The 20,527-nt window shown below is 38.4% G+C and overlaps 1 protein-coding gene across 2 annotated transcripts in view; it reads right to left on the bottom strand.

The window, feature by feature from the left end:
- SRMS (src-related kinase lacking C-terminal regulatory tyrosine and N-terminal myristylation sites) overlaps positions 1-20,527 on the bottom strand; it is a 70,009-nt gene that overhangs the window by 20,105 nt on the left and 29,377 nt on the right. For both annotated transcript variants that reach the window (XM_056812823.1, XM_001376059.4), the window contains one exon: positions 5,977-6,971. In XM_056812823.1, the coding sequence (XP_056668801.1) occupies positions 5,977-6,398 (422 nt within the window). In that variant the 5' untranslated portion in view covers positions 6,399-6,971. The remainder of the gene's footprint in view (positions 1-5,976; positions 6,972-20,527) is intronic.

The following is a 20,527-nucleotide window of genomic DNA, read 5'->3' as shown; positions in this document are numbered from 1 at the left end:
AAGGGAAGGAGAAAGGGAGGGGGAAATAAGGAAGGGAAGAGACAAGTGTTTATTAAACACCTACTATGTGCCAGGCACTGTGCTAAGCATTTTACAAATATCTCATTTGATCCTCAAAACAACCCTGGAAGTTTGCTATTTTATAGTTGAGGAAACTGAGACAAATATATATTGTGATTTTTCCAGGGTCATGCAGCTGGGAAGTGTCTAAAGACATGGATTTAATAATGATGATAATAACAATAATAGTAGCAGCTTCCAAAATGTTCATAACAGCTTTCTTTGTGGTAGCAAAGAACTGGAAATAGAGGGATATTCATCAACTAGAGAATGGCTGAACAAATTGTGGTATATGATTATGATGGAATACTACTGCAACTTAAGAAACAATGAGCAGATTAATTTTTTAAACTTACAAAGAACTAAATGAGATAATAAAAGAGTGAAACTAATAGAACCAAGAGAATATTATATTTAGCTACAGATTTAATATTTGAAGAATAATTTTGAATGTTCACCTCCAGAGAATAATAAACTAAGTAGAAATATGAAAGATAATCTATATATTTCACCAGATGATGCCTCCTATGGTGTGAACAGGGGAGAAAGAAGCTGAATTTAAAACATTTTTAAACCAACAAAATAGAATTTAAAAAGAAAAGAAAAAACTCTCAAAGAAAATAGGGCAAAAATGATATGTTTCAATCTTTAAAAAATAACAGTAATAGCAATTAAAATTTAGATAGCACTTACTATGTACCAGTTGCTATACTAAGTACTCTATAATTTGATCCTCACAACCACTCTGGGAGGTGGTCGCTATTATTTTACTCATTTTATAAAGAAACTGAGGCAAATAGAGTTTAAGTGACTTACCCAAGGTCACAGAGCTAATAAGTATCTGAAGTCAAATTTAAACTCAGGTCTTACTGACTCTGAGCTCAATATACTATCCATTGTGCCACTTATCCAAGTGGAAACAGAAGAAGAGATTCTGCAAAAGGAGGAAAGAGCACTGAAAGGGGAAGTTGAGTATAACTAAGTCTAATACAGGGGCAACAAGGTATAATGGATAAAGGGGCCCTGAGTCAGGAAGACCTAAGTTCAAATTTGGCCTCAGACAATTACCAACTGTGTCACTTCATCCTGGGCAAGTCACTTGACCCTATTTGCCTCATTTTCCCCATTTGTAAAATGAGCTGGATAAGGAAATGGCAAACCACTCCAGCATCTTTGCCAAGAAAATCTCAAATAGGGACACAGAGAATCAGACACAACTAAAACAAGTGAACACCAAAAAAAGGGCAGATACAAAATATATTTCAACATTCTAAGATAGTTACAGGTCCGTTGAAGGAAAGTCCATGGATTTACTTAGTTCCCTTTGAGATAGATCTGACTCACTTATCAAATTTGTGCCACTCCCAGAGTTCAAAGGTCTTCTTAGACTATGGCATCACAGTACAGAAAGAGTATGGGCCATAGGAATCAGAAGAGGCTCAGACTTGAATCCCACCACTGATTCTAAGTGAATGGCAAACCAGTTCTTCAAAGGCAAGGACTACTACATCTTTGTATCCAGCACCCTAGCACAAAACCTAGTGAATAGTGGGTGCTTAATAAATACCTGTTGACTGATTGCTCATTAAAACCATACCTAGTTCTTACCTTACAGGATTGCTTTGAGCATCAATTTGGAAACTGTATTTATATGTCTGGATACGCTTGTGTGTGTGTGTGTGTGTGTGTGTGTGTGTGTGTGTGTGTGTGTGTATCTAAAATGTAAAGAGAGCTTTAAAAAGCTAATTAGGAAATAATGGCTAAATAAACTGAGATACATGGATGTAATGGAATATGACTATTGTAAGAAATGATGAATAGAAAAAATTCAGAGAAGCATGGGAAAACAGAATTGATGCAATGGAAAAGAAGTAGAACCAGGAAAAAAATATGCACAACACAATATACAAAGAACAAAAAAGGAAGCAATATTGTGTAATAACAATAATCAAGCTACACCCTTTCTCCAAGAACTAGGAAAACAATATATGAAGAACAAAAAAGGGAAGCAATATTGTGTAATAATAATCAAGCTACACCCTTTCTCACGAGTTGTGAAAATGTACCCTATTTCCCTTGTTTGCAGAGGTGGAAGAGTCTTTGGGTACAGCATTGCATATACTATCAGACTCAACTGATCTGTTTGGGGAATTTTGCTGAACTGCTTTCTCTCTCTTTTAATTCTTTGCTACAAGAGATGGCTCACTAGGAAAGGAAGAGGGAAGGATAATGGGAATGCAAGTGACATTAAAAAACAAAGTTTCTCAATAAAAATTTTAAGTATAAAAAATCCAAAGATCTATATTGTCAATTATAAGTATGTTGTTAAATTGATTTTTTCTGGGCCTATTAGCAGACCAGTTTCCATCAGCACCTACTAACTCTAAGACTAAGTTTAGAACTCTACAGGTTCTAGACTTCACTGACAGTCATCTAGAAAGAGAGCAATTTCAGCAAGATGAAAATTTGAGCTCAAACATCCATGGAAGAGATAGTCACTTATCCCCAGAGTTTCCAAAGAAAATTGAAAATGGGTTTTTATTAGTTTAGTATTTTCATAGAGAGACTGCTCCTCAAATATGGGTCTAGGAAAATATAGGAGAGACATATCAGTAGGACCAGGGAGTTGGGGAGAGAGGTGATACACCAGAGACAAGAGAAACAGAACAACCTTCTCAGGGTTCAGTCATCTCCAGAAGCACCTCTTTTCCCCCATTTTTTTCTCTCAACCCTAATGGTTCATGCTCTGTGAGAGTCATTCTCCCTCCATCCTAGCAAAAAATGCTGTCATTTCTCTGACACAACCAAAAATAAAATCTATATGACTCATGTTCCTCAGAGATCCATAAGATTCCGACTATCCCTAGGGGGTCTTCTCATGGTAAGGAAGAATGAAGGAACTGAATACCACCACCACCATCACACACACACACACACACACACACACACACACACACACACACACACAGATAATTATAACCAGTCCTGTACTTCATTATCCAACTTTGGTCTTCTTCATTAACTCTTCCCCTTCAAGGGATCAGGTACAATGAGAACAATATACTCAAAGAGAGTTCAGAACTCTGTTATGACAAGGTCAAGGGTCTGACATCAAGAATGGCCTCCAACCAAATCTCACAACCCATTGGAAGAGCCTCATCTCCTCTATTTCTGCCCCTGATTCTCCTTGGGACCTTAAATTATAACCTCCTTTTGCCTCAAACTCCCCATTTCCTCAAAAGGAATAATAAATCTTGTATAAATCCTTTGATTCAGTGCTAGGAATGATAGGGAACACTTTTTTCTTATATGGAAGTGATATGGATAATATGGAACTAAAAACACAAAAGCTAAATAACCTAGTAATGAGGAATGGACTCAACCTAAACTGTGCCCTCCTAAACAACAGTATGGTATCCATGAAGCCTTTCCTGAATAATATCATCTTATAATGATTCTTCCTTGATTTTGGATTTCCCCAGCACTTGGATATACAAATTGTACCATCCTATCACATGCTTGCCTTGCCCTTTTGTGGGGATATGCTATGTTTCACCAAACTAGATCACAAATTTCTTGAACTCACATAATCCTTAATACTTATTGTATTTCTTCCTTTCTTCCTTCCTTTATCTATATCTATTTCTAAATCAAGGAAGGAAGACCCAACACTCACCAAAAAGAGCACACATGGAAAAATGAGGACACTAATAATTGTTGATGGAGCTCCGAACTGGTCCAACCATTTTGGAGAGCAATTTGTAATTATGCCCAGAGAGATATAAAACTGTTTGTACTCTCAGCCCCATCAATGCCACTCCTGGGTCTGTTTCCTAAAGAGATCAGGGGAAAAGGGGGAAAAAATCTATATGTTTCAAGATATTTTTGGCAGCTCTTTTTGTGGTGGCAAAAAACTAGAAATTGAGGAGATGTCCATCAATTGGGAATGGCTAGACAAATTATGGTATATGATTGTGATAGAATACTATTGTACAGTAAAAAACAATGAGCAGGTTAATTTTGAAAAACATAGGGGGCAGCTGGGTGGCTCAGTGGATAAAGATTGAGACCTGAAGATGGGAGGTCCTGGGTTCAAATCTGACCTAAGACATGTCCGAGCTGTGTAGCCCTGGGCAAGTCACTTAACCTCAATTACCTAGCCCTTACCATTCTTCTGGAACCCATACTTACTATGAAGTCTAAGGCAGAAAGTAAGGATCTTAGAGGTGAAAAAAGATTTAGAAAGACCTACATGGAGTAATGAAGAATGAAATGAGTAGAACAAAGAGAACATTATATACAGCTATAGAACTAATATTTATATAGTAACTTGTGAAAGTTCACCTCCAGAGAATGAACTAAAAAATAGAAACACAAAAAACACCATCTATATGTACATATCTTCTTGTCAAGTGGTACCTTCTGTGGTGCAGAGAGGGGAGGGGAGGGGCTGAGACACCTGGGAATATATTCTATTAAATGAATTTTTGAAATTTTAAATAAAAAAATTTTAAGGAGGACACCTAGAGAATTGTCTGCTCAATCTTTACTTTCATGTCCACAACAGGAATCAAAGCCTTCTGACTATATTGAACAATAAATTAACCTTTTTGCTCAGCTTTGTGAGGAGTGCATTCCTGGGAACTTGGTTCTATCTGCCCAGGTTTCTATGGACTGAGTCTTCCTGACTCATCTCAATTGACTTGTCTCCAACAACTTCCTGAACAGTCACTACTTAATGACAGACAAGTCAAGGACCTTGATGAATGTATTAATCTCCCTTAGTTACAATGTTAGTATGTAAACTACTGGATTAGGAGTCACTCAATCAGGGATCTCAAATTCTAGGATCACAGATTCAGAACCCAAGAGGCCTTTTGGGGTCGCCTAGTCCAATCCCTTCACTTTACAAATAAAGAAATTGATGTTTGGAAGGTCAAATGACTTGCCCAAGACCACACTAATAATGATAGAACCACATCTCACTCTAAACTCTTTCCACCAAGATATGATGCTTTTAAAAGTTACTCTTCTCATGTCCAGAGACTTACCTAAACTGATACAGAGTGAAATAAGCAGAGGGGAAAATAATAGACACAACAATTATAACAATGTAAAGAATGTGAATAACTACCACAAAATAACCAAAGATGAATGTTGCAAAATTACAAAAAACAAAGTTGGCCCTGAAGAACAAATATGACAAGATACATTCCCCCCAATCATGCCTTTGCAGAGGTGGGAAAGGTTCACTGGTGTGAAATATTGCCTATAATGTCAGGGTTTTTTTTGATGTGTTTATTGATTTTGCTGATTTTTTCTTCCTCTTTCTCTTTAAAATATTCTTTGTTATAAGGAGTGGGTCCCAGAGGAAAAAGGAAGGGGAAAACAGGAAAATTCATAAGATTTTAAAATAAAAGATATCAATACAAATCATTTTATGTCCTCAGGGCTCCTTTGTTCTCTTTTGGTAGAGTATTGGAAGAAAGATCATAAAAAAGGGTCTTATTCACCCTTGAGAAAGAACAAAATCAGGTTATTTGTAACAATTCTATCAGGATTTAGAATTCTCTTCCTGATGGCAGGGCACTGAATATAAAATCTTTTTAGATGGTTTCCATCTCCAAGGGTCTATAATACTCTGATGCCACCAGAGCCATCAGAGTAACAAGTAACAAATAAAGAAGCACAACCTCTGAACATAATTTAGGGGAAAAACCAGGAAAATCAGAAAGTCTCATTTATATCCAGGTCTCATCATCCTGAACTCATTCCCCAAATAATAAAACTGAGTGACTTGAAAAGAATAGAAAACATTTAATCCATAATCTCCAGTGCAGTTATCTAATAATGTTGAGGGTATCTCCCCCGAAAGACCCATCATCAAATAGTGAAGTATAAATTTATGATACTTACGGCTGATCAGAGAAGGTCTCCTGAGTGGCTTTGGCCACATAATTAATGGGCACCAGCCCAGTGCTTGGCCGACCAGAGAGCCTCCTGGCAAAGATGTAGTCACCCTCTTCTTTGATCACGAAAAGCTTGTCTCCTCGGCTCACACTCAATTCATCCGCACACCTGGCTGTGAAGTCATACAGAGCCATGAATAGGACGGTGGGAGGAGGGCTGCTTGATTTTGGAGAAAGAGGCTCTGGGTCAGGATCAGGATCTAGGTCCATTGTAACAGGATCAGGACCAGGATATCTGGGGATGCAGTCATCAGGGACACTTGTGGGCCAAAGTTTGTCCCAAAAGAATGATAGGAAGGTCAAGTGTTTCCTTAAAAAAGGCTCCATACTGACTGCTGACTGACCCCCAGGGTGCCAATGTTGTTTCATAAGGACCCATCCAGTTGGAAACAGAAGGATCTGAGTTCATCTGGCCTGGATGGGGCAGATCTCCCCAAGCATCATCCTGCCTGTGTGCGGAACTGCCTCAAACTGCTCCCTCACTCCAGGAATGCTTCTGTGTTGCCTTTTCTTTGCGAACTTCTGAGGGTGGAAAGTGAAACTGGAAAAGCCTGTACAGCTAGTTTTCCTGAACTACTTAGCTGAAATGTGCTTGCGCGCGCGCACACACACACACACACACACACACAATATCACACATCTGGGTCCATAGCCACAGCTGGAGATTCCTTAGGTTCTTTAAGAACACTAACACTTTTAAGGCTTGGGTAAATCAAATAAAATTTGACCTCTTGCGAGTCATACTATCTTTTTTTTAAATCTCTTTATTTCAAAAGGAAAACTAGCCTTAGCCAAGGGAGAAGGGAGGAGGGGTTGAAGAAATTCTTCTTCTTTTTTTTTTCCCTTTGTGGATCTCAATTCCTTTGTACATAAAAAGATGGGCCAGATGATCTTTAAGCTCCTTTCCTGGTATGGCAATCTGGGATTCTGAGCCTTCTCATCCTGTAATGAAAAGGGATGTGTCTCTGCGATTTGAGAAATAAATTATTCTTTTGAGTGAGAACATTAGTCTATATTCAGTCCTAAGAATTTTAGCATTTTATAGTGTTTCTTTTGGCCCTTTCCCCTGACTAAAGAACAAGTTACTAGTCAGCCAATGTGTATTGCGAACATGTGGGATGATTCCAAAGTTCAGCTAAGCAGCATTGATGACTGAATTTAAAACTTGCCAAGAGAATGAGCCTAGGTGGTTTACCAGAAAGAATCCTGGGAAAGGAGTAGTCCCTGCCAGGAAGCCTGAATGAAATATACTGTGGGTATCTTTTCCTAAGAAAAAGACAGCTTCATCAGAGAGCCAAAAGAAACCCACACAAGAGGAACTAGATAATAATCAACTTGAAAGCTGTCCAATTCTACATTACATAGATTTCCTTTTATGAATTTCTGATTACCTATAACTGTGTGGTAACATTTCTATAGTTCTCACCTATCTAAATATAGGACTGAACTATTATATTCAGAATCCTAAAATCTATTTAGGTTTATTACCTACTCAAATTTATGTTCACAAGTCTCTGTGTCTCCTGAGCTTCTCAGACCAAAACCGAATTTGAACACATGACATCATAGTAAGGTAAAAAACAAACACACTGCAAGGCAAATAACAAATTACATCATTGTGTAACATATCCTTAGACCCAGCAATGCTATTGCTAGGTCTATTTCCCAAGAATATAAGGAGAAAAGAAAAAGAACTTACATGTTTTAAAATATTTATAGTAATTCTCTTTGTGGCGGCAAAGAACTAGAAATCAAGGGGATATCTATCAACTGGAGAATGACTAACCAAGCTGTGGTATATGCTTGTGATGGAATACTACTATGCCATAAGAAATGATGAGTAGGGGGCAACTGGATGGCTTGATGGATTAAGGGCCAGGCCCAAAGATAGAAGGTTCTGGGTTCAAATTTGACCTCAGATATTTCCTAGCTGTGTGACTCTGGACAAGTCACTTAACCCCCATTGCCTATTCCTGACCACTCTTCTGTCTCAGAACCAATACACAGTATTGATTATGAAACAAAAGGTAAGAGAATAAAAAAAGAAATGATGAGCAGATTAATTTTTTTTAAACTTGGAAAGAACTGAACAGGAGATAATGAAGAATGAAATGAGTAGAACCAAGAGAACATTGTATACAACTACAGTTTAATATTTGAAGAATTACTTGTGAATGTCCACCTCCAGAGAATAAATAGATCAATAGAAACATGAAAGACATAAGCTATATATTTTGTTGGAGGATGCCTTCTATGGTGAGGAGAGGGGAAGGAGAAGTTAAGAGTTTAGAAAAGAGAAAAAAGCAATAAAAAAAACACATTACATCAAGCAGCAAGTACAGGGGTCAGTGGAAAAAGTACTGGCTCTGGGATCAAACAACAAGAATCCAGACCAGATCAATGATTTTACTGGTGTAGAGTTAAAAATGGAGGAAACTCTCTCTACCAAGAGAGGCCTCTTGCAATTTACAACTCTTGGAGAGTTGCCTAGGGCACTGAGGGATTAAGAGATCTGCCCAAAGTCATTCAACCAATATATGTATAGAGAAAAGATTTGAACCCATCTCCTCTGACTTCAAAGCTGAATCTCTTATTCGAAGCAGATAGATGGCTCAGTGGAGAGAACACCAGGCCAGGAATCAGGAAGTCCTGAGTTTAAGTCTAGCCTCAGACACTTACTAGCAGTGTGATCTAGGAAAAGTCACTTAACTTTGGCCTCAGTTTCCCCATTATACAAATAGGGGTAATCACCTACCTCCTAGTGGTATGGTGAAGCCCAAATGAGGTAATTATAAAGCACATAGTAAACACTATATAAATGGTATTTTATATCATTATCCCTACTGCATGCCATTTCTCAAATCCTTTCTCTGATGCATCTGTATCCAGAACCATTCCCTCTTCCTGCCCCCTCCCTACCCTATTTATGGACACTGCTTTAATTCCCCAGTTACAGAGACCACGTGAGTGATTCTGGAGATTGTTTCCAGACATGTGAAGGATCAGCACTGAAAGGACTTTGCATTTTAGAAAAACCTGGTTAACTAAACCCAGAGTTTATAGTTTAAAAAGCAGGCATTTCTAGTTCAACCCTTTTCATCATGACTTTGCTGTGTATCAAGAAGTTCATTCTGTCTCTAGATTCTTGTGAAGTACCAGGGCAAGAGAGTTGTTCATTCTCTTCCCCTTCCTACTATTCTTTATATGGTCTATGGATTCAATTAGGCAAGCTTGTCCCTGAACTCCCAGCATCCTTTTCTACTTAAGTATCCTTTCTGGAGTCGGTAACCAACTACAATTCTGGAGGTAGACATGTCCAGGCTTAGAGGGTAATTCTGTGGATCCGAAAGACCCAGAGACTGTGTGTCTATTAAGAAGAACAGCTGATTCAGGAGAGATCAGGAACAACTGACTGTAGAAGCAACTGAACACAAAGTTCAGAAGACATTCAGGATGGTGCTGAAATGATAGTGCAGAGGCAAGATGAAATTTAAAATACCTAATTAGCACTACTGCCAACTACTTTATAATCTGTTGAAGAATGATTCTTCCAGCAGATTATACCAGAAGTTCTAAGTTATTGAATCCTGTTCTGTTAATTTGAGTCTTTTATAGTTGGAATTTTTAGGGGGCAGCTGGGTGGCTCAGAGGATTGAGAGCCAGGCCTAGAGACTGGAGGTCCTGCGTTCAAATCTGGCCTCAGGCACTTCCTAGCTGGGAAATCCTGGGCAAGTCACTTGACCCCCCATTGCCTAGCCCTTACCACTCTTCTGCCTTGGAACTAATACAAGTATTAATTCCAAGACGGAAGGTAAGAGTTTAAAAAAAAGAAATTTTATATGTACAATCAATCATGTCCCATACCTAATTCATATTGCATACTGAACCTGTTTTATTCCATTCTTTTTCTTAAGTCTATGCATGAGCAACAAGGAAACTTTGAGATTTAATAAGTCAATGGATCTGAGGAAAAGAAAACCCCACCTCCTTTCTCTTAAAGGCAAGCTCCCCTAAGACTAACCCCAGTCCAAAAGACTAACATGCCTGGATACATAACAAGGGGGAAAATACAGTACACCCAGCTCCATAGTGACTCAGTAGTCATTTCACCAGCTTAGCCTTCCTAGCTGTGTGACCTTGAACAAGTCATTTAACCTCTTTTGTTCTCAGTTTCTTTATCTATAAAATGAAGATTTAGAGTAGAGGACCTCTGAGGTCCCTTTCAACTGTAGATCTATGATGCTATTAAAAGTGAATGTAAGCCTTGAGGCTCCCTCTCCTAAACCTGCCATACCCCTAGCACTGGTAAGTTGGGTCTCAGAAACCAAATAATTCTTCCCCTCAGAATTCTAGGGATTATGGGATGGCTTTCTAATTTCATCATTCTCAAGTCTCCATTTAGTATGTTCCTTCAAATAACTTTGGAACAGAGACACTTACTATGTCCCTGGTATCATCTAATCTGTGATCAATATAGCAATATCATTTTGCCCAGTTGATATCTCCTCAATATCAATGATAATCAATTAACATTAATTAGCTTTTCTTTTCTTGCTTTTTCTTTTATATTTTTCCAGATTACATATAGCTACAATTCTAATGGTCATTTTCTAACATTTTGAGATTTATGTTCTCTCCCTCCTTCCCCTTCCCTTGCCCAGAGATGGTGCATAATATGATATAGGTTGTTTGTACATGTGCTATCATGCAAAACATTTATTATATGCCATCCTGTTGTGAAAGAGTTCATATAACACTTGTAGTAGAGAAAGATTTCATGAAGGAAATAAAGTGGAAAATGGTATATGCTTTAATTTAATCTGCATTCAGATGCTATCTGTTCCTTCAGTGTGGTGGATGGACTTTTTCACCATAAGTCCCATGTAGTAGTCTTAGACCCTCACATTGTTGATGATACTTAAATCTTTCATGGTGGATCATTGGATATTATTGTTGGTACTATGTACAACAGTTCTCCTGGTTCTGTTCATTTCACTTTGCATCACCATCACTTCATATAAGTCTTTACAGGACTTTTTTGTGATCACCCTGTTTGTCATTTCTCATGGCACAACAGTATTGTGGTTGGAGAGTGATGAATGAAGAGCTCGTCCCAAGAATGTTTTACTGGGTGAAATAGATAAATTTAGAATGACCAGAGTGGTGGAAGAAAAAGAAGCTGTTCTGCTGGACTTCAGGTTTCTAGACTTTTATTGAGGGTCTGGGGGATTCCCTCCTCCCATGCTTGGGAATTCTCCATCTCTCCTTAGATTATTTCTCCCCTGGGCATTCCAAGCTGAAAAAGCAGAGAATGGGTAGGAAATGGGATATGTAGGTTTTAAGTTAGAGGTGTATTTTTTTAACATTATTTCATTTGGATATTTCCAAACATTATTCATTGGAGACAGAGATCATTTTCTTTTCCTACCCCCCCAATAGCCAATGTGTGATTCTGCTGAGTATCACATGTGTTCTTGATTCGAACCCATTTCCATGTTGTTGGTATTTGCATTAGAGTGTTCATTTAGAGTCTCTCCTCAGTCATATCCCTTCATCCCCTGTAGTCAAGCAGTTGTTTTTCTTCTGTGTTTTTACTCCCACAGTTTTTCCCCTGCATGTGGATAGAGTTCTTTCTCATAGATCCCTCCAAGTTGTTCAGGATCACTGCATTGACATTAATGGAGAAGTCCATTACATTCGATTGTACCACAGTGTATCAGTCTCTGCGTACAATGTTTTCCTGGTTCTGCTCCTTTCATTCTGCATCAATTCTTGGAGGTTGTTCCAGTTCACATGGAACTCCTCCATTTCTTTATTCCTTTGAGCACAATAGTATTCTATTACCAACATATACCACAATTTGTTCAACCATTCCCCAATTGAAGGACATCCCCTCATTTTCCAATTTTTGGCCACCACAAAGAGCGCAGTTATGAATATTCTTGTGCAAGTCTTTTTCCTTATTATCTCTTTGAGGTACAAACTCAGCAGTGCTATGGCTGGATCAAAGGGCAGACAGTCTCTTATCACCCTTTGGGCATAGTTCCAAATTGCCCTCCAGAATGGTTGGATCAATTCACAACCCCACCAGCAATGAATTAATGTCCTTACTTTGCCACATCCCCTCCAACATTCATTACTTTCCTTTGCTGTCATGTTAGCCAATCTGCTAAGTCTGAGGTGATACCTCAGAGTTGTTTTGATTTGCATCTCTCTGATTATAAGAGATTTAGAACACTTTTTGATGTGCCTATTAATAGTTTTGATTTCTTTATCTGAAAACTGCCTATTCATGTCCCTTGTCCATTTATCAATTGGAGAATGGCTTGATTTTTTGTACAATTGATTTAGCTCTTTGTAAATTTGAGTAATTAAACCTTTGTCAGAGGTTTTTATGAAGATTGTTTCCCAATTTGTTGCTTCCCTTCTGATTTTAGTTACATTGGTTTTGTTTGTACAAAAACTTTTTAATTTTATGTAGTCAAAATTATTTATTTTACATTTTGTGACTCTTTCAAAGTCTTGCTTGATTTTGAAATCTTTCCCTTCCCAAAAGTCTGACATGTATACTATTCTGTGTTCACCTAATTTACTTATAGTTTCCTTCTTTATGTTCAAGTCATTCACCCATTCTGAATTTATCTTGGTGTAAGGTGTGAGGTGTTGATCCAATCCTAGTCTCTCCCACACTGTCTTCTAATTTTCCCAGCAGTTTTTATAAAATAGTGGATTTTTGTCCCAAAAGCTGAGATCTTTGGGTTTATCATATACTGTCTTGCTGAGGTCACTTACTCCAAGTCTATTCCACTGATCCTCCTTTCTGTCTCTTAGCCAGTACCAAATTGTTTTGATGACCACTGCTTTATAATATAGTTTGAGATCTGCAAGGCCCCCTTCCTTTGCATTTTTTTTTCATTATTTCCCTGGATATCCTTGATCCTTTGTTCTTCTAAATGAACTTTGTTATGGGTTTTTTCTAAATCAATAAAAAAAATTTTTGGAAGTTCCATGGGTATGGCACTAAATAGATAGATGAGTTTGGGTAGGATAGTCATTTTTATTATATTGGCTCGTCCTACCCATGAGCAGTTAATGTTTTTCCAATTGCTCAAGTCTAGTTTTAGTTGTGTGGAGAGTGTTTTGTAGTTGTGTTCATATAGTTCCTGTGTTTGTCTTGGGAGATAGATTCCTAAGTATTTTATTTTTCTAAGGTGATTTTTAATGGGATTTCTCTTTCTAATTCTTGCTGCTGAGATGTGTTGGAAATGTATAGGAATGCTGATGACTTATGTGGGTTTATTTTCTATCCTGCAACTTTGCTCAAGTTGTTGATTATTTCTTTTTTTTTTTAAACCCTTACCTTCCGTCTTGGAGTCAATACTGTGTATTGGCTCCAAGGCAGAAGAGCAGTAAGGGCTAGGCAATGGGGGTCAAGTGACTTGCCCAGGGTCACAAAGTTGGGAAGTGTCTGAGGCCAGATTTGAACCTAGGACCTCCCATCTCTAGGACTGGTTCTCAATCCACTGAGCTACCCAGCTGCCCCCTGTTGATTATTTCGACTAGCTTTTTGGTTGAATCTCTAGGATTCTTTAGGTAGACCATCATATCATCCTCAAAGACCAATAACTTGGTCTCTTCCTTGCCTATTTTAATGCCTTCAATTTCTTTTTTTTCTCTAATTGCTACTGCTAGTGTTTCTAGTACAATGTCAAATGATAGAGGTGATAATGGGTATCCTTGTTTCACTCCTGATCTTATTGGGAATGCATCTAGTTTATCCCCATTGCAGATGATGTTAGCTGATGATTTTAGATATACTGTTTATTATTTTTAGGAATGACCCTTCTATTTCTATGCTTTCTAGTATTTTTAATAGGAATGGGTGTTGTATTTTATCAAAGGCTTTTTCTGCATCTATTGAGATAATCATGTGATTCTTGTTGGTTTGCTTGTTGATATGGTCAATTATGTGGATGGTTTTCCTGATATTGATATGCAGCCCTGCATCCCTGGTATAAATCCTACTTGATCATGGTGAATGACCCTTCTAATCACTTGCTGAAGTCTTTTTGCTAGTGTCCTATTTAAGATTTTTGCATCTATATTCATTAGGGAGATTGGTCTATAATTTTCTTTCTCTGTTTTTGACCTGCCTGGCTTTGGAATCAGTACCATGTTTGTGTCATAAAAGGAATTTGGTAGAACTCCCTCTTTGCTTATTATGTCAAATAGTTTGTATAGTTTTGAGATTAGCTGTTCTTTGAATGTTTGATAGAATTCACTTGTGAATCCATCAGGCCCTGGGGATTTTTTCTTAGGGAGTTCTTTGATGGCCTGTTGGATTTCTTTTTCTGATATGGGATTATTTAAGAATTCTATTTCTTCTTCTGTTAGTCTGGGCAGTTTATATTTTTGTAAATATTCATCCATATCACCTAGATTGGTATATTTATTGCCATATAATTGGGCAAAGTAGTTTTTAATGATTACCTTAATTTCCTCTTCATTGGAGGTGATGTCCCCCTTTTCATCTTTGATGCTGTTAATTTTCTTTTCTTCTTTCCTTTTTTTAATTAGACTGACCAGTACTTTGTCTATTTTGTTTGTTTTTTCAAAGTACCAGCTTCTAGTCTTATTTATTAGTTCAATAGTTCTATCACTTTCAATTTTATGAATTTCTCCCTTAATTTTTAGGATTTCTAGTTCGGTTTTCTTCTGGGGGGGGTTTAATTTGTTCACTTTCAAGTGTTTTATTTGCATTTCCAATTCATTGATCTCTGCCTCCCTAGTTTATTAATATATGCACTCAGGGATATGAATTTTCCTCTGAGTACTGTTTTGGCTGCATCCCCTAAGGTTTGAAAGGATGTCTCACCATTGTCATTTTCCTCAATGAAATTATTAATTGTTTCTATGATTTTTCTCTAACTAACTGATTTTGGAGTATCATATTATTTAATTTCCAATTAATTTTTGATTTGGCTCTCCATGTACCCTTACTGATCATTATTTTTATTGCCTTATGATCTGAAAAGGCTGCATTTATTATTTCTGCTTTTCTTCATTTGTATGCCATGTTTCTGTGACCTAGTGTATGGTCAATCTTTGTGAATGTGCCATGTGGTGCTGAGAAGAAGGTGTATTCCTTTTTGTCCCTATTTATTTTTCTCCATATGCCTATTAATTCTAATTTTTCTAAGATTTCATTCACTTCTTTTACCTCTTTCTTATTTATTTTTTGATTTGATTTCTCTAAATTTGATAGTGGTTGGTTCAGATCTCCCACTAATATGGTTTTACTGTCTATTTCCTCCTTTAATTCTCCTAGTTTCTCCATTAGAAATTTGAGTGCCACAGGCAGTTTTCAGCAAAAGAAATCAAAACTATTAATAAGCACATGAAAAAGTGTTCTACATCTCTTATAATCAGAGAGATGCAAGTCAAAACAACCCTGAGGTATCACCTCACACCTAGCAGATTGGCTAACATGACAGCAAAGGAAAGTAATGAATGCTGGAGGGGATGTAGCAAAGTAGGGACATTAATTCATTGCTGGTGGAGTTGTGAATTGATCCAACCATTCTGGAGGGCAATTTGGAACTATGCCCAAAGGGTGATAAGAGACTGTCTGCCCTTTGATCCAGCCATAGCACTGCTGAGTTTGTACCCCAAAGAGACAATAAGTAAAAAGACTTGTACAAGAATATTCATAGCTGCACTCTTTGTGGTGGCCAAAAATTGGAAAATGAGGGGATGCCCTTCAATTGGGGAATGGCTGAACAAATTGTGGTATATGTTGGTGATGGAATACTATTGTGCTAAAAGGAATAATAAAGTAGAGGAATTCCATGGAGACTGGAACGACCTCCAAGAAGTGATGCAGAGCGAAAGCAGAAGAACCAGGAAAACATTATATACAGAGACTGATACACTATGGTACAATTGAAGGTAATGGACTTCTCCATTAGTGTCAATGCAATGTCCCTGAACAATCTGCAAGGATCTAAAAAACACTATCCACAAGCAGAGGATAAACTATGGGAGTAAAAACACGGAGGAAAAGCAACTGCTTGACTACAGGGGATGAGGGGATACGACTGAGGAGAGACTCTAATTGAACACTCTAATGCAAATACCAACAACATGGAAATGGGTTCGAACCAAGAACACAAGTGATACCCAGTGGAATTGTGCGCCGGCTATGGGAAAGGTGGTGGGAAGGGGGTGGGGGGGGGAGGAAAAGAAAATGATCTTTGTTTCCAATGAATAATGCTTGGAAATGACCAAATAAAATAATGTTTAAAATGAAAAAAAAGAAATCTGGGTGCTATATCATTTGGTGCATACATGTTGATTAGTGATATTTCCTCGTTGTCTATACTCCCTTTTAACAATATATATTTACCTTCCTTATCCCTTTTAATCAGGTCTATTTTTGCTTTGGCTTTGTCAGATATCATGATTGCAACTCCTGCCTTCTTTCTATCAGTTGAGGTCCAGAAGGTCTTACTTCATCCTTTAATTCTGACGTTGTGAGTGTCTACACACCTCATGTGTGTTTCTTGAAGACAACATATGGTAGGGTTTTGGATTCTAATCCATTCTGCTATTTGTCTACATTTTATGGGTGAGTTAGTTCATCCCATTCATGGTCAAAGTTATGATTGTCACTTGTGGATTCCCTGGCATTTTGATATCCTCCCCTAATTCTGACCTTTCTTCTTTTGCTATAACCTTTTAAGCCAGTGGTTTACTTTAAATCAGTCCCCCTAGTCACCTCCCTTGATATGTTTCCCTTTCTAGCCCCTCCCTTTTTGTTCCTTTCCCTTCTTCCTCTCCTTCCCTCCCTTTTTGTTTCCCTCCCCCCCTACCCCCCTTGGTTTTCCCTTCTCCCTTACCCTGTTGGATAAGATAGAATTCAAGATCCAATGGATCTAAATGCTCTTCCCTCTATGAGTTGATTTCACTGAGAGTAAGGTTTAAGTAAAAACTCTCTTCCTCTCCTTCTTATAGGAGATTTCTTCCCCTCCCCTTCCCATGTGTATGTTTGTGTGAGAATGATTATTCTATTTAGTTTTTTTCTATTTCTTGGAGTATATCTTGGTACCATCAATGATCCCCCCCTTTTTCTTTCTATCCCCCCCTTTCTCCATATCATCTTGATGGCCCAAACTTTCCCTATGCATGATTTTTCTTACTACTCTAATGATGCATACAATTTTTGAGAGTTACACATTACATTTTCCCCACACATTAATATATATATATATATATATATATATATAATTTGATATAAATGTAGTCCTTATAGAAGAGAGTTTGAATAAAAGAAAAAGATAACATTTTTCTCCTTTTCCCTTTCCTTCATATTTACCTTTTCAAGTTTCTCTTGCTCTTTGTGTTTGGATGTCAAATTTTCCACAGAGCTCTGGTCTTTTCTTTATAAATACTTGGAAATCTTGTATTTTGTTGAATGCCCATACTTTCCCCCTGGAAGTATATAGTCAGTTTTGATGGATAGCTGATTCTTAGTTGAAGACCCAGCTCTCTTGCTTTTCTGAATATCATGTTCCATGCCTTACGGTTGTTCAGAGTGGAAATTGCTAGGTCTTGTGTGACCCTGATTGGTGTTCCTTTATATCTAAATTGTCTTTTTCTGGCTTCTTGTAAGATTTTTTCTTTTGCTTGGAAGCTTTGGAATTTGGCAATTATATTCCTGGGAGTTGTATTTTGGTATTTAATATAGAGGGTGTTCTGTGAACTCTTTCAATGCATATTTTGTCCCCTTGTTCTAGAATCTCTGGGCAGTTTTTTTTTTTTTGATGATATCATGTATTATGATATCAAGATTACTGTTTATTTCTGGCTTTTCTGGTAGACCAATGATTCTCAGATTGTCTCTCCTTTCTCTGTTTTCCAGGTCTGTCACCTTGTCAGTGAGATATTTTATGTTATCTTCTAATTCTTTAGTCTTTTGACTTTGCTTTATTAATTCTTGATCTTTTGCAAGATCATTATCTTCCAGTTGCCTGATTCTGACCTTTAAATCCTAGTTTTCCTTTTCAGTTTGGTCTGACCTGTTTTTTGAGGCTTCAAGCTGTTTCTGCATTTGCAAAATATTTTGGTCCCTCGGATTGCTGACTTCCTTTTACATTGTTTCCCGTTTTTTCCTGCCAGAAGGCTTCCATCTTTTTGATAATTTCCAATTTAAATTCTTCAAGAGTTTGTAGAGAATTTTCATTTCTTTTGGAAGGTTTTGGAGCATTTTTTGTGTTTCCTCTTCTATCTCCTCTGTATTTTGTATTTTTGCTCCATAAAATGTGTCCAAAGTCACCCCCTTCTTCTTGCTTTTCCTGGTGTTTGGAGGCTGTTGCACCTCTACACTGTTTTCCATCTTTGCCACTGTTTGCTGCCTTACTTCATGCTCTGAGCCTGAAACAGCACTGTCCACAAGGTACCCCAGTGCCTTTGTCCGCCCTGAGGTTCCTGTCCTTTTAGAAGGCCCTTCACTCTAAGGGGGGAGAGGTCTTGGCCTCCCTGAGCTCTGAGGGCTCCTGATGGGATTAGGTTCAGCTGGGTTGGTCTGGATGTGCCTCAAGGCAAAAACCTCCAGTGAGACTCTGATGTAAGGACCCAGACAAGGGGCTACAGGCTCCCCCCTTCTCTCTCAGACTGCTTCCCTGCTGTCTGTATTGGATGCCCCGAGACTGGCCCAGGTTGCTTTCAAGGTGTGCCCTTCAAAACAGCTCTTTTGCCAGCCCTGAGGTTTCAGCTGCTGCTGGAGGCTCAGTGCTCTGGGTTGTGGGGGAGAGGTTCTGGAACCTTCCTTTTTAGGCTCCTTCTTAACACCCTTAGACCCGAGTGTTCTAGGATTCTGGCTTTTGGGGGGGTGTACCTTTTGATTTGCGCCCAGAAGGAAGGATCCCCACCTCTGTCCTGTTGTTAAGTTTGACTAACAAATTTGAACTAGGGGACTAGTTCAAATATAGCACCCTCTGCCTGATTCCTCCCTGGGCTTGGCTGCTGTTGAACTAGGCTAGAAAGGATGCTCTATCATGGACTCCAATTACTACATCTCTGATGGATCCTTTGATTTTTTTTAAACCCTTACATTTTGTCTTGGAATCAATTCCAAGGCAGAAGAGTGGTAAGGGCTAGGCAATGGGGGTTTGGTGACTTGCTCAGGGTCATACAGCTAGGAAGTGTCTGAGGCCAGATTTGATCCTTTGACCTTTTATTTTTATTTTTTAATTTTAAACCCTTATTTTCCATCTTAGAATTAATACTGTGTATTGGTTCCAAGGCAGAAGAGTTGTAAGGGCTAGGCAATGGGGGTTAAGTGACTGCCCAGGGTTACATAGCTGGGAAGTATCTGAGGCCAGATTTGAACCTCGGACCTCCCATCTCTAGGCCTGGCTCTCAATCCACTGAGCTACCCATCTGTCTCCCTATCCTTTGACCTTTTAAAACTCACAAGACTGACCTAAGGTCAAGGAAAAAGAAATATAATAGAGATAGAAAAAACATCAGCATCATGTGTTCACAGCCACATGATAGTGCAGATAAGAAAAGGTAGCCAAAGCAGATGCTCTTCTTCCCATCCAGAAGCTTGCAGTAATTCTTTCCTCATTCAAAAGCCATTAGAGAAGAGAGTGAGATGGAGTTTCTCCATTTGAGCCTTTTGTATGCATACTAAGTTCTAATTCAGTCAATTAAAAGGTGTTTTTTTATCACTTTATGGTAAGCCATTAGAGAATAGTCATCAAATACTTACACATATTCTGAATCTGAGGTAAGGTCTCTCCATCATAAATCATCATGCTTTTCCAGAAAGCAGGCTCATGCTGCCTCCAAAGGAGCATACTGTGAATTCTACAGAACTAGACTCCTAACAACTAAACATACCTTCTCTACTTACCATTATATTATTATCTTACATTCCTACTCCTCATTTCCCAAAACTGTCACCTCCTACATCTCCAGCCCCAGAAGGGTGTGAGTCACCCTTGCTCTATGTACTTCCTTACCTACTCATCAGCACTGCAGTCCACAGAACATAAATGGTATTAACTATCCCCCCCCAGAGCTGTGATGGTGGATCTATGGCACATGTGCCAAAGAGGGCTTGCAGAGCACTCTCTGAAGGCACACTCCCCCCCCCCCAGTTCATTACTAGAAAGATAGAGGGACTCAACCCTGAAGCTGCTCCTTTCCCCTTCTCCATGCACATCTGACAAAATTTTTTCCTTCACTGGGTCCCCTCTGCCCAGCATTTTCTCCCTCAGCTGTGTGGGGTAAGGGGAGGCGGGGCATGGCACATGGTCTCTAATAGCTTCATCATTACTGCAATAGAGGATGGCTACTGAAGTCTCTCAGCATGGAAACAATTAAGTTCCAAATCCTTCAGTTATTGTTTTTACATAGAAGTAAGTGGTTATCTCATAGTGCTGGCACCAGCATCACTAAGGAGAAGCCCAAGTTTTATCCCCCATTTGGAT

The sequence above is a fragment of the Monodelphis domestica genome, chromosome 1, assembly GCF_027887165.1.
Source record: "Monodelphis domestica isolate mMonDom1 chromosome 1, mMonDom1.pri, whole genome shotgun sequence".
NCBI classification, from domain to species: domain Eukaryota; kingdom Metazoa; phylum Chordata; class Mammalia; order Didelphimorphia; family Didelphidae; genus Monodelphis; species Monodelphis domestica.
The sequence above is the reverse complement of the archived record's forward strand: the minus strand, read 5'-3'. Positions and strand labels throughout refer to the sequence as shown.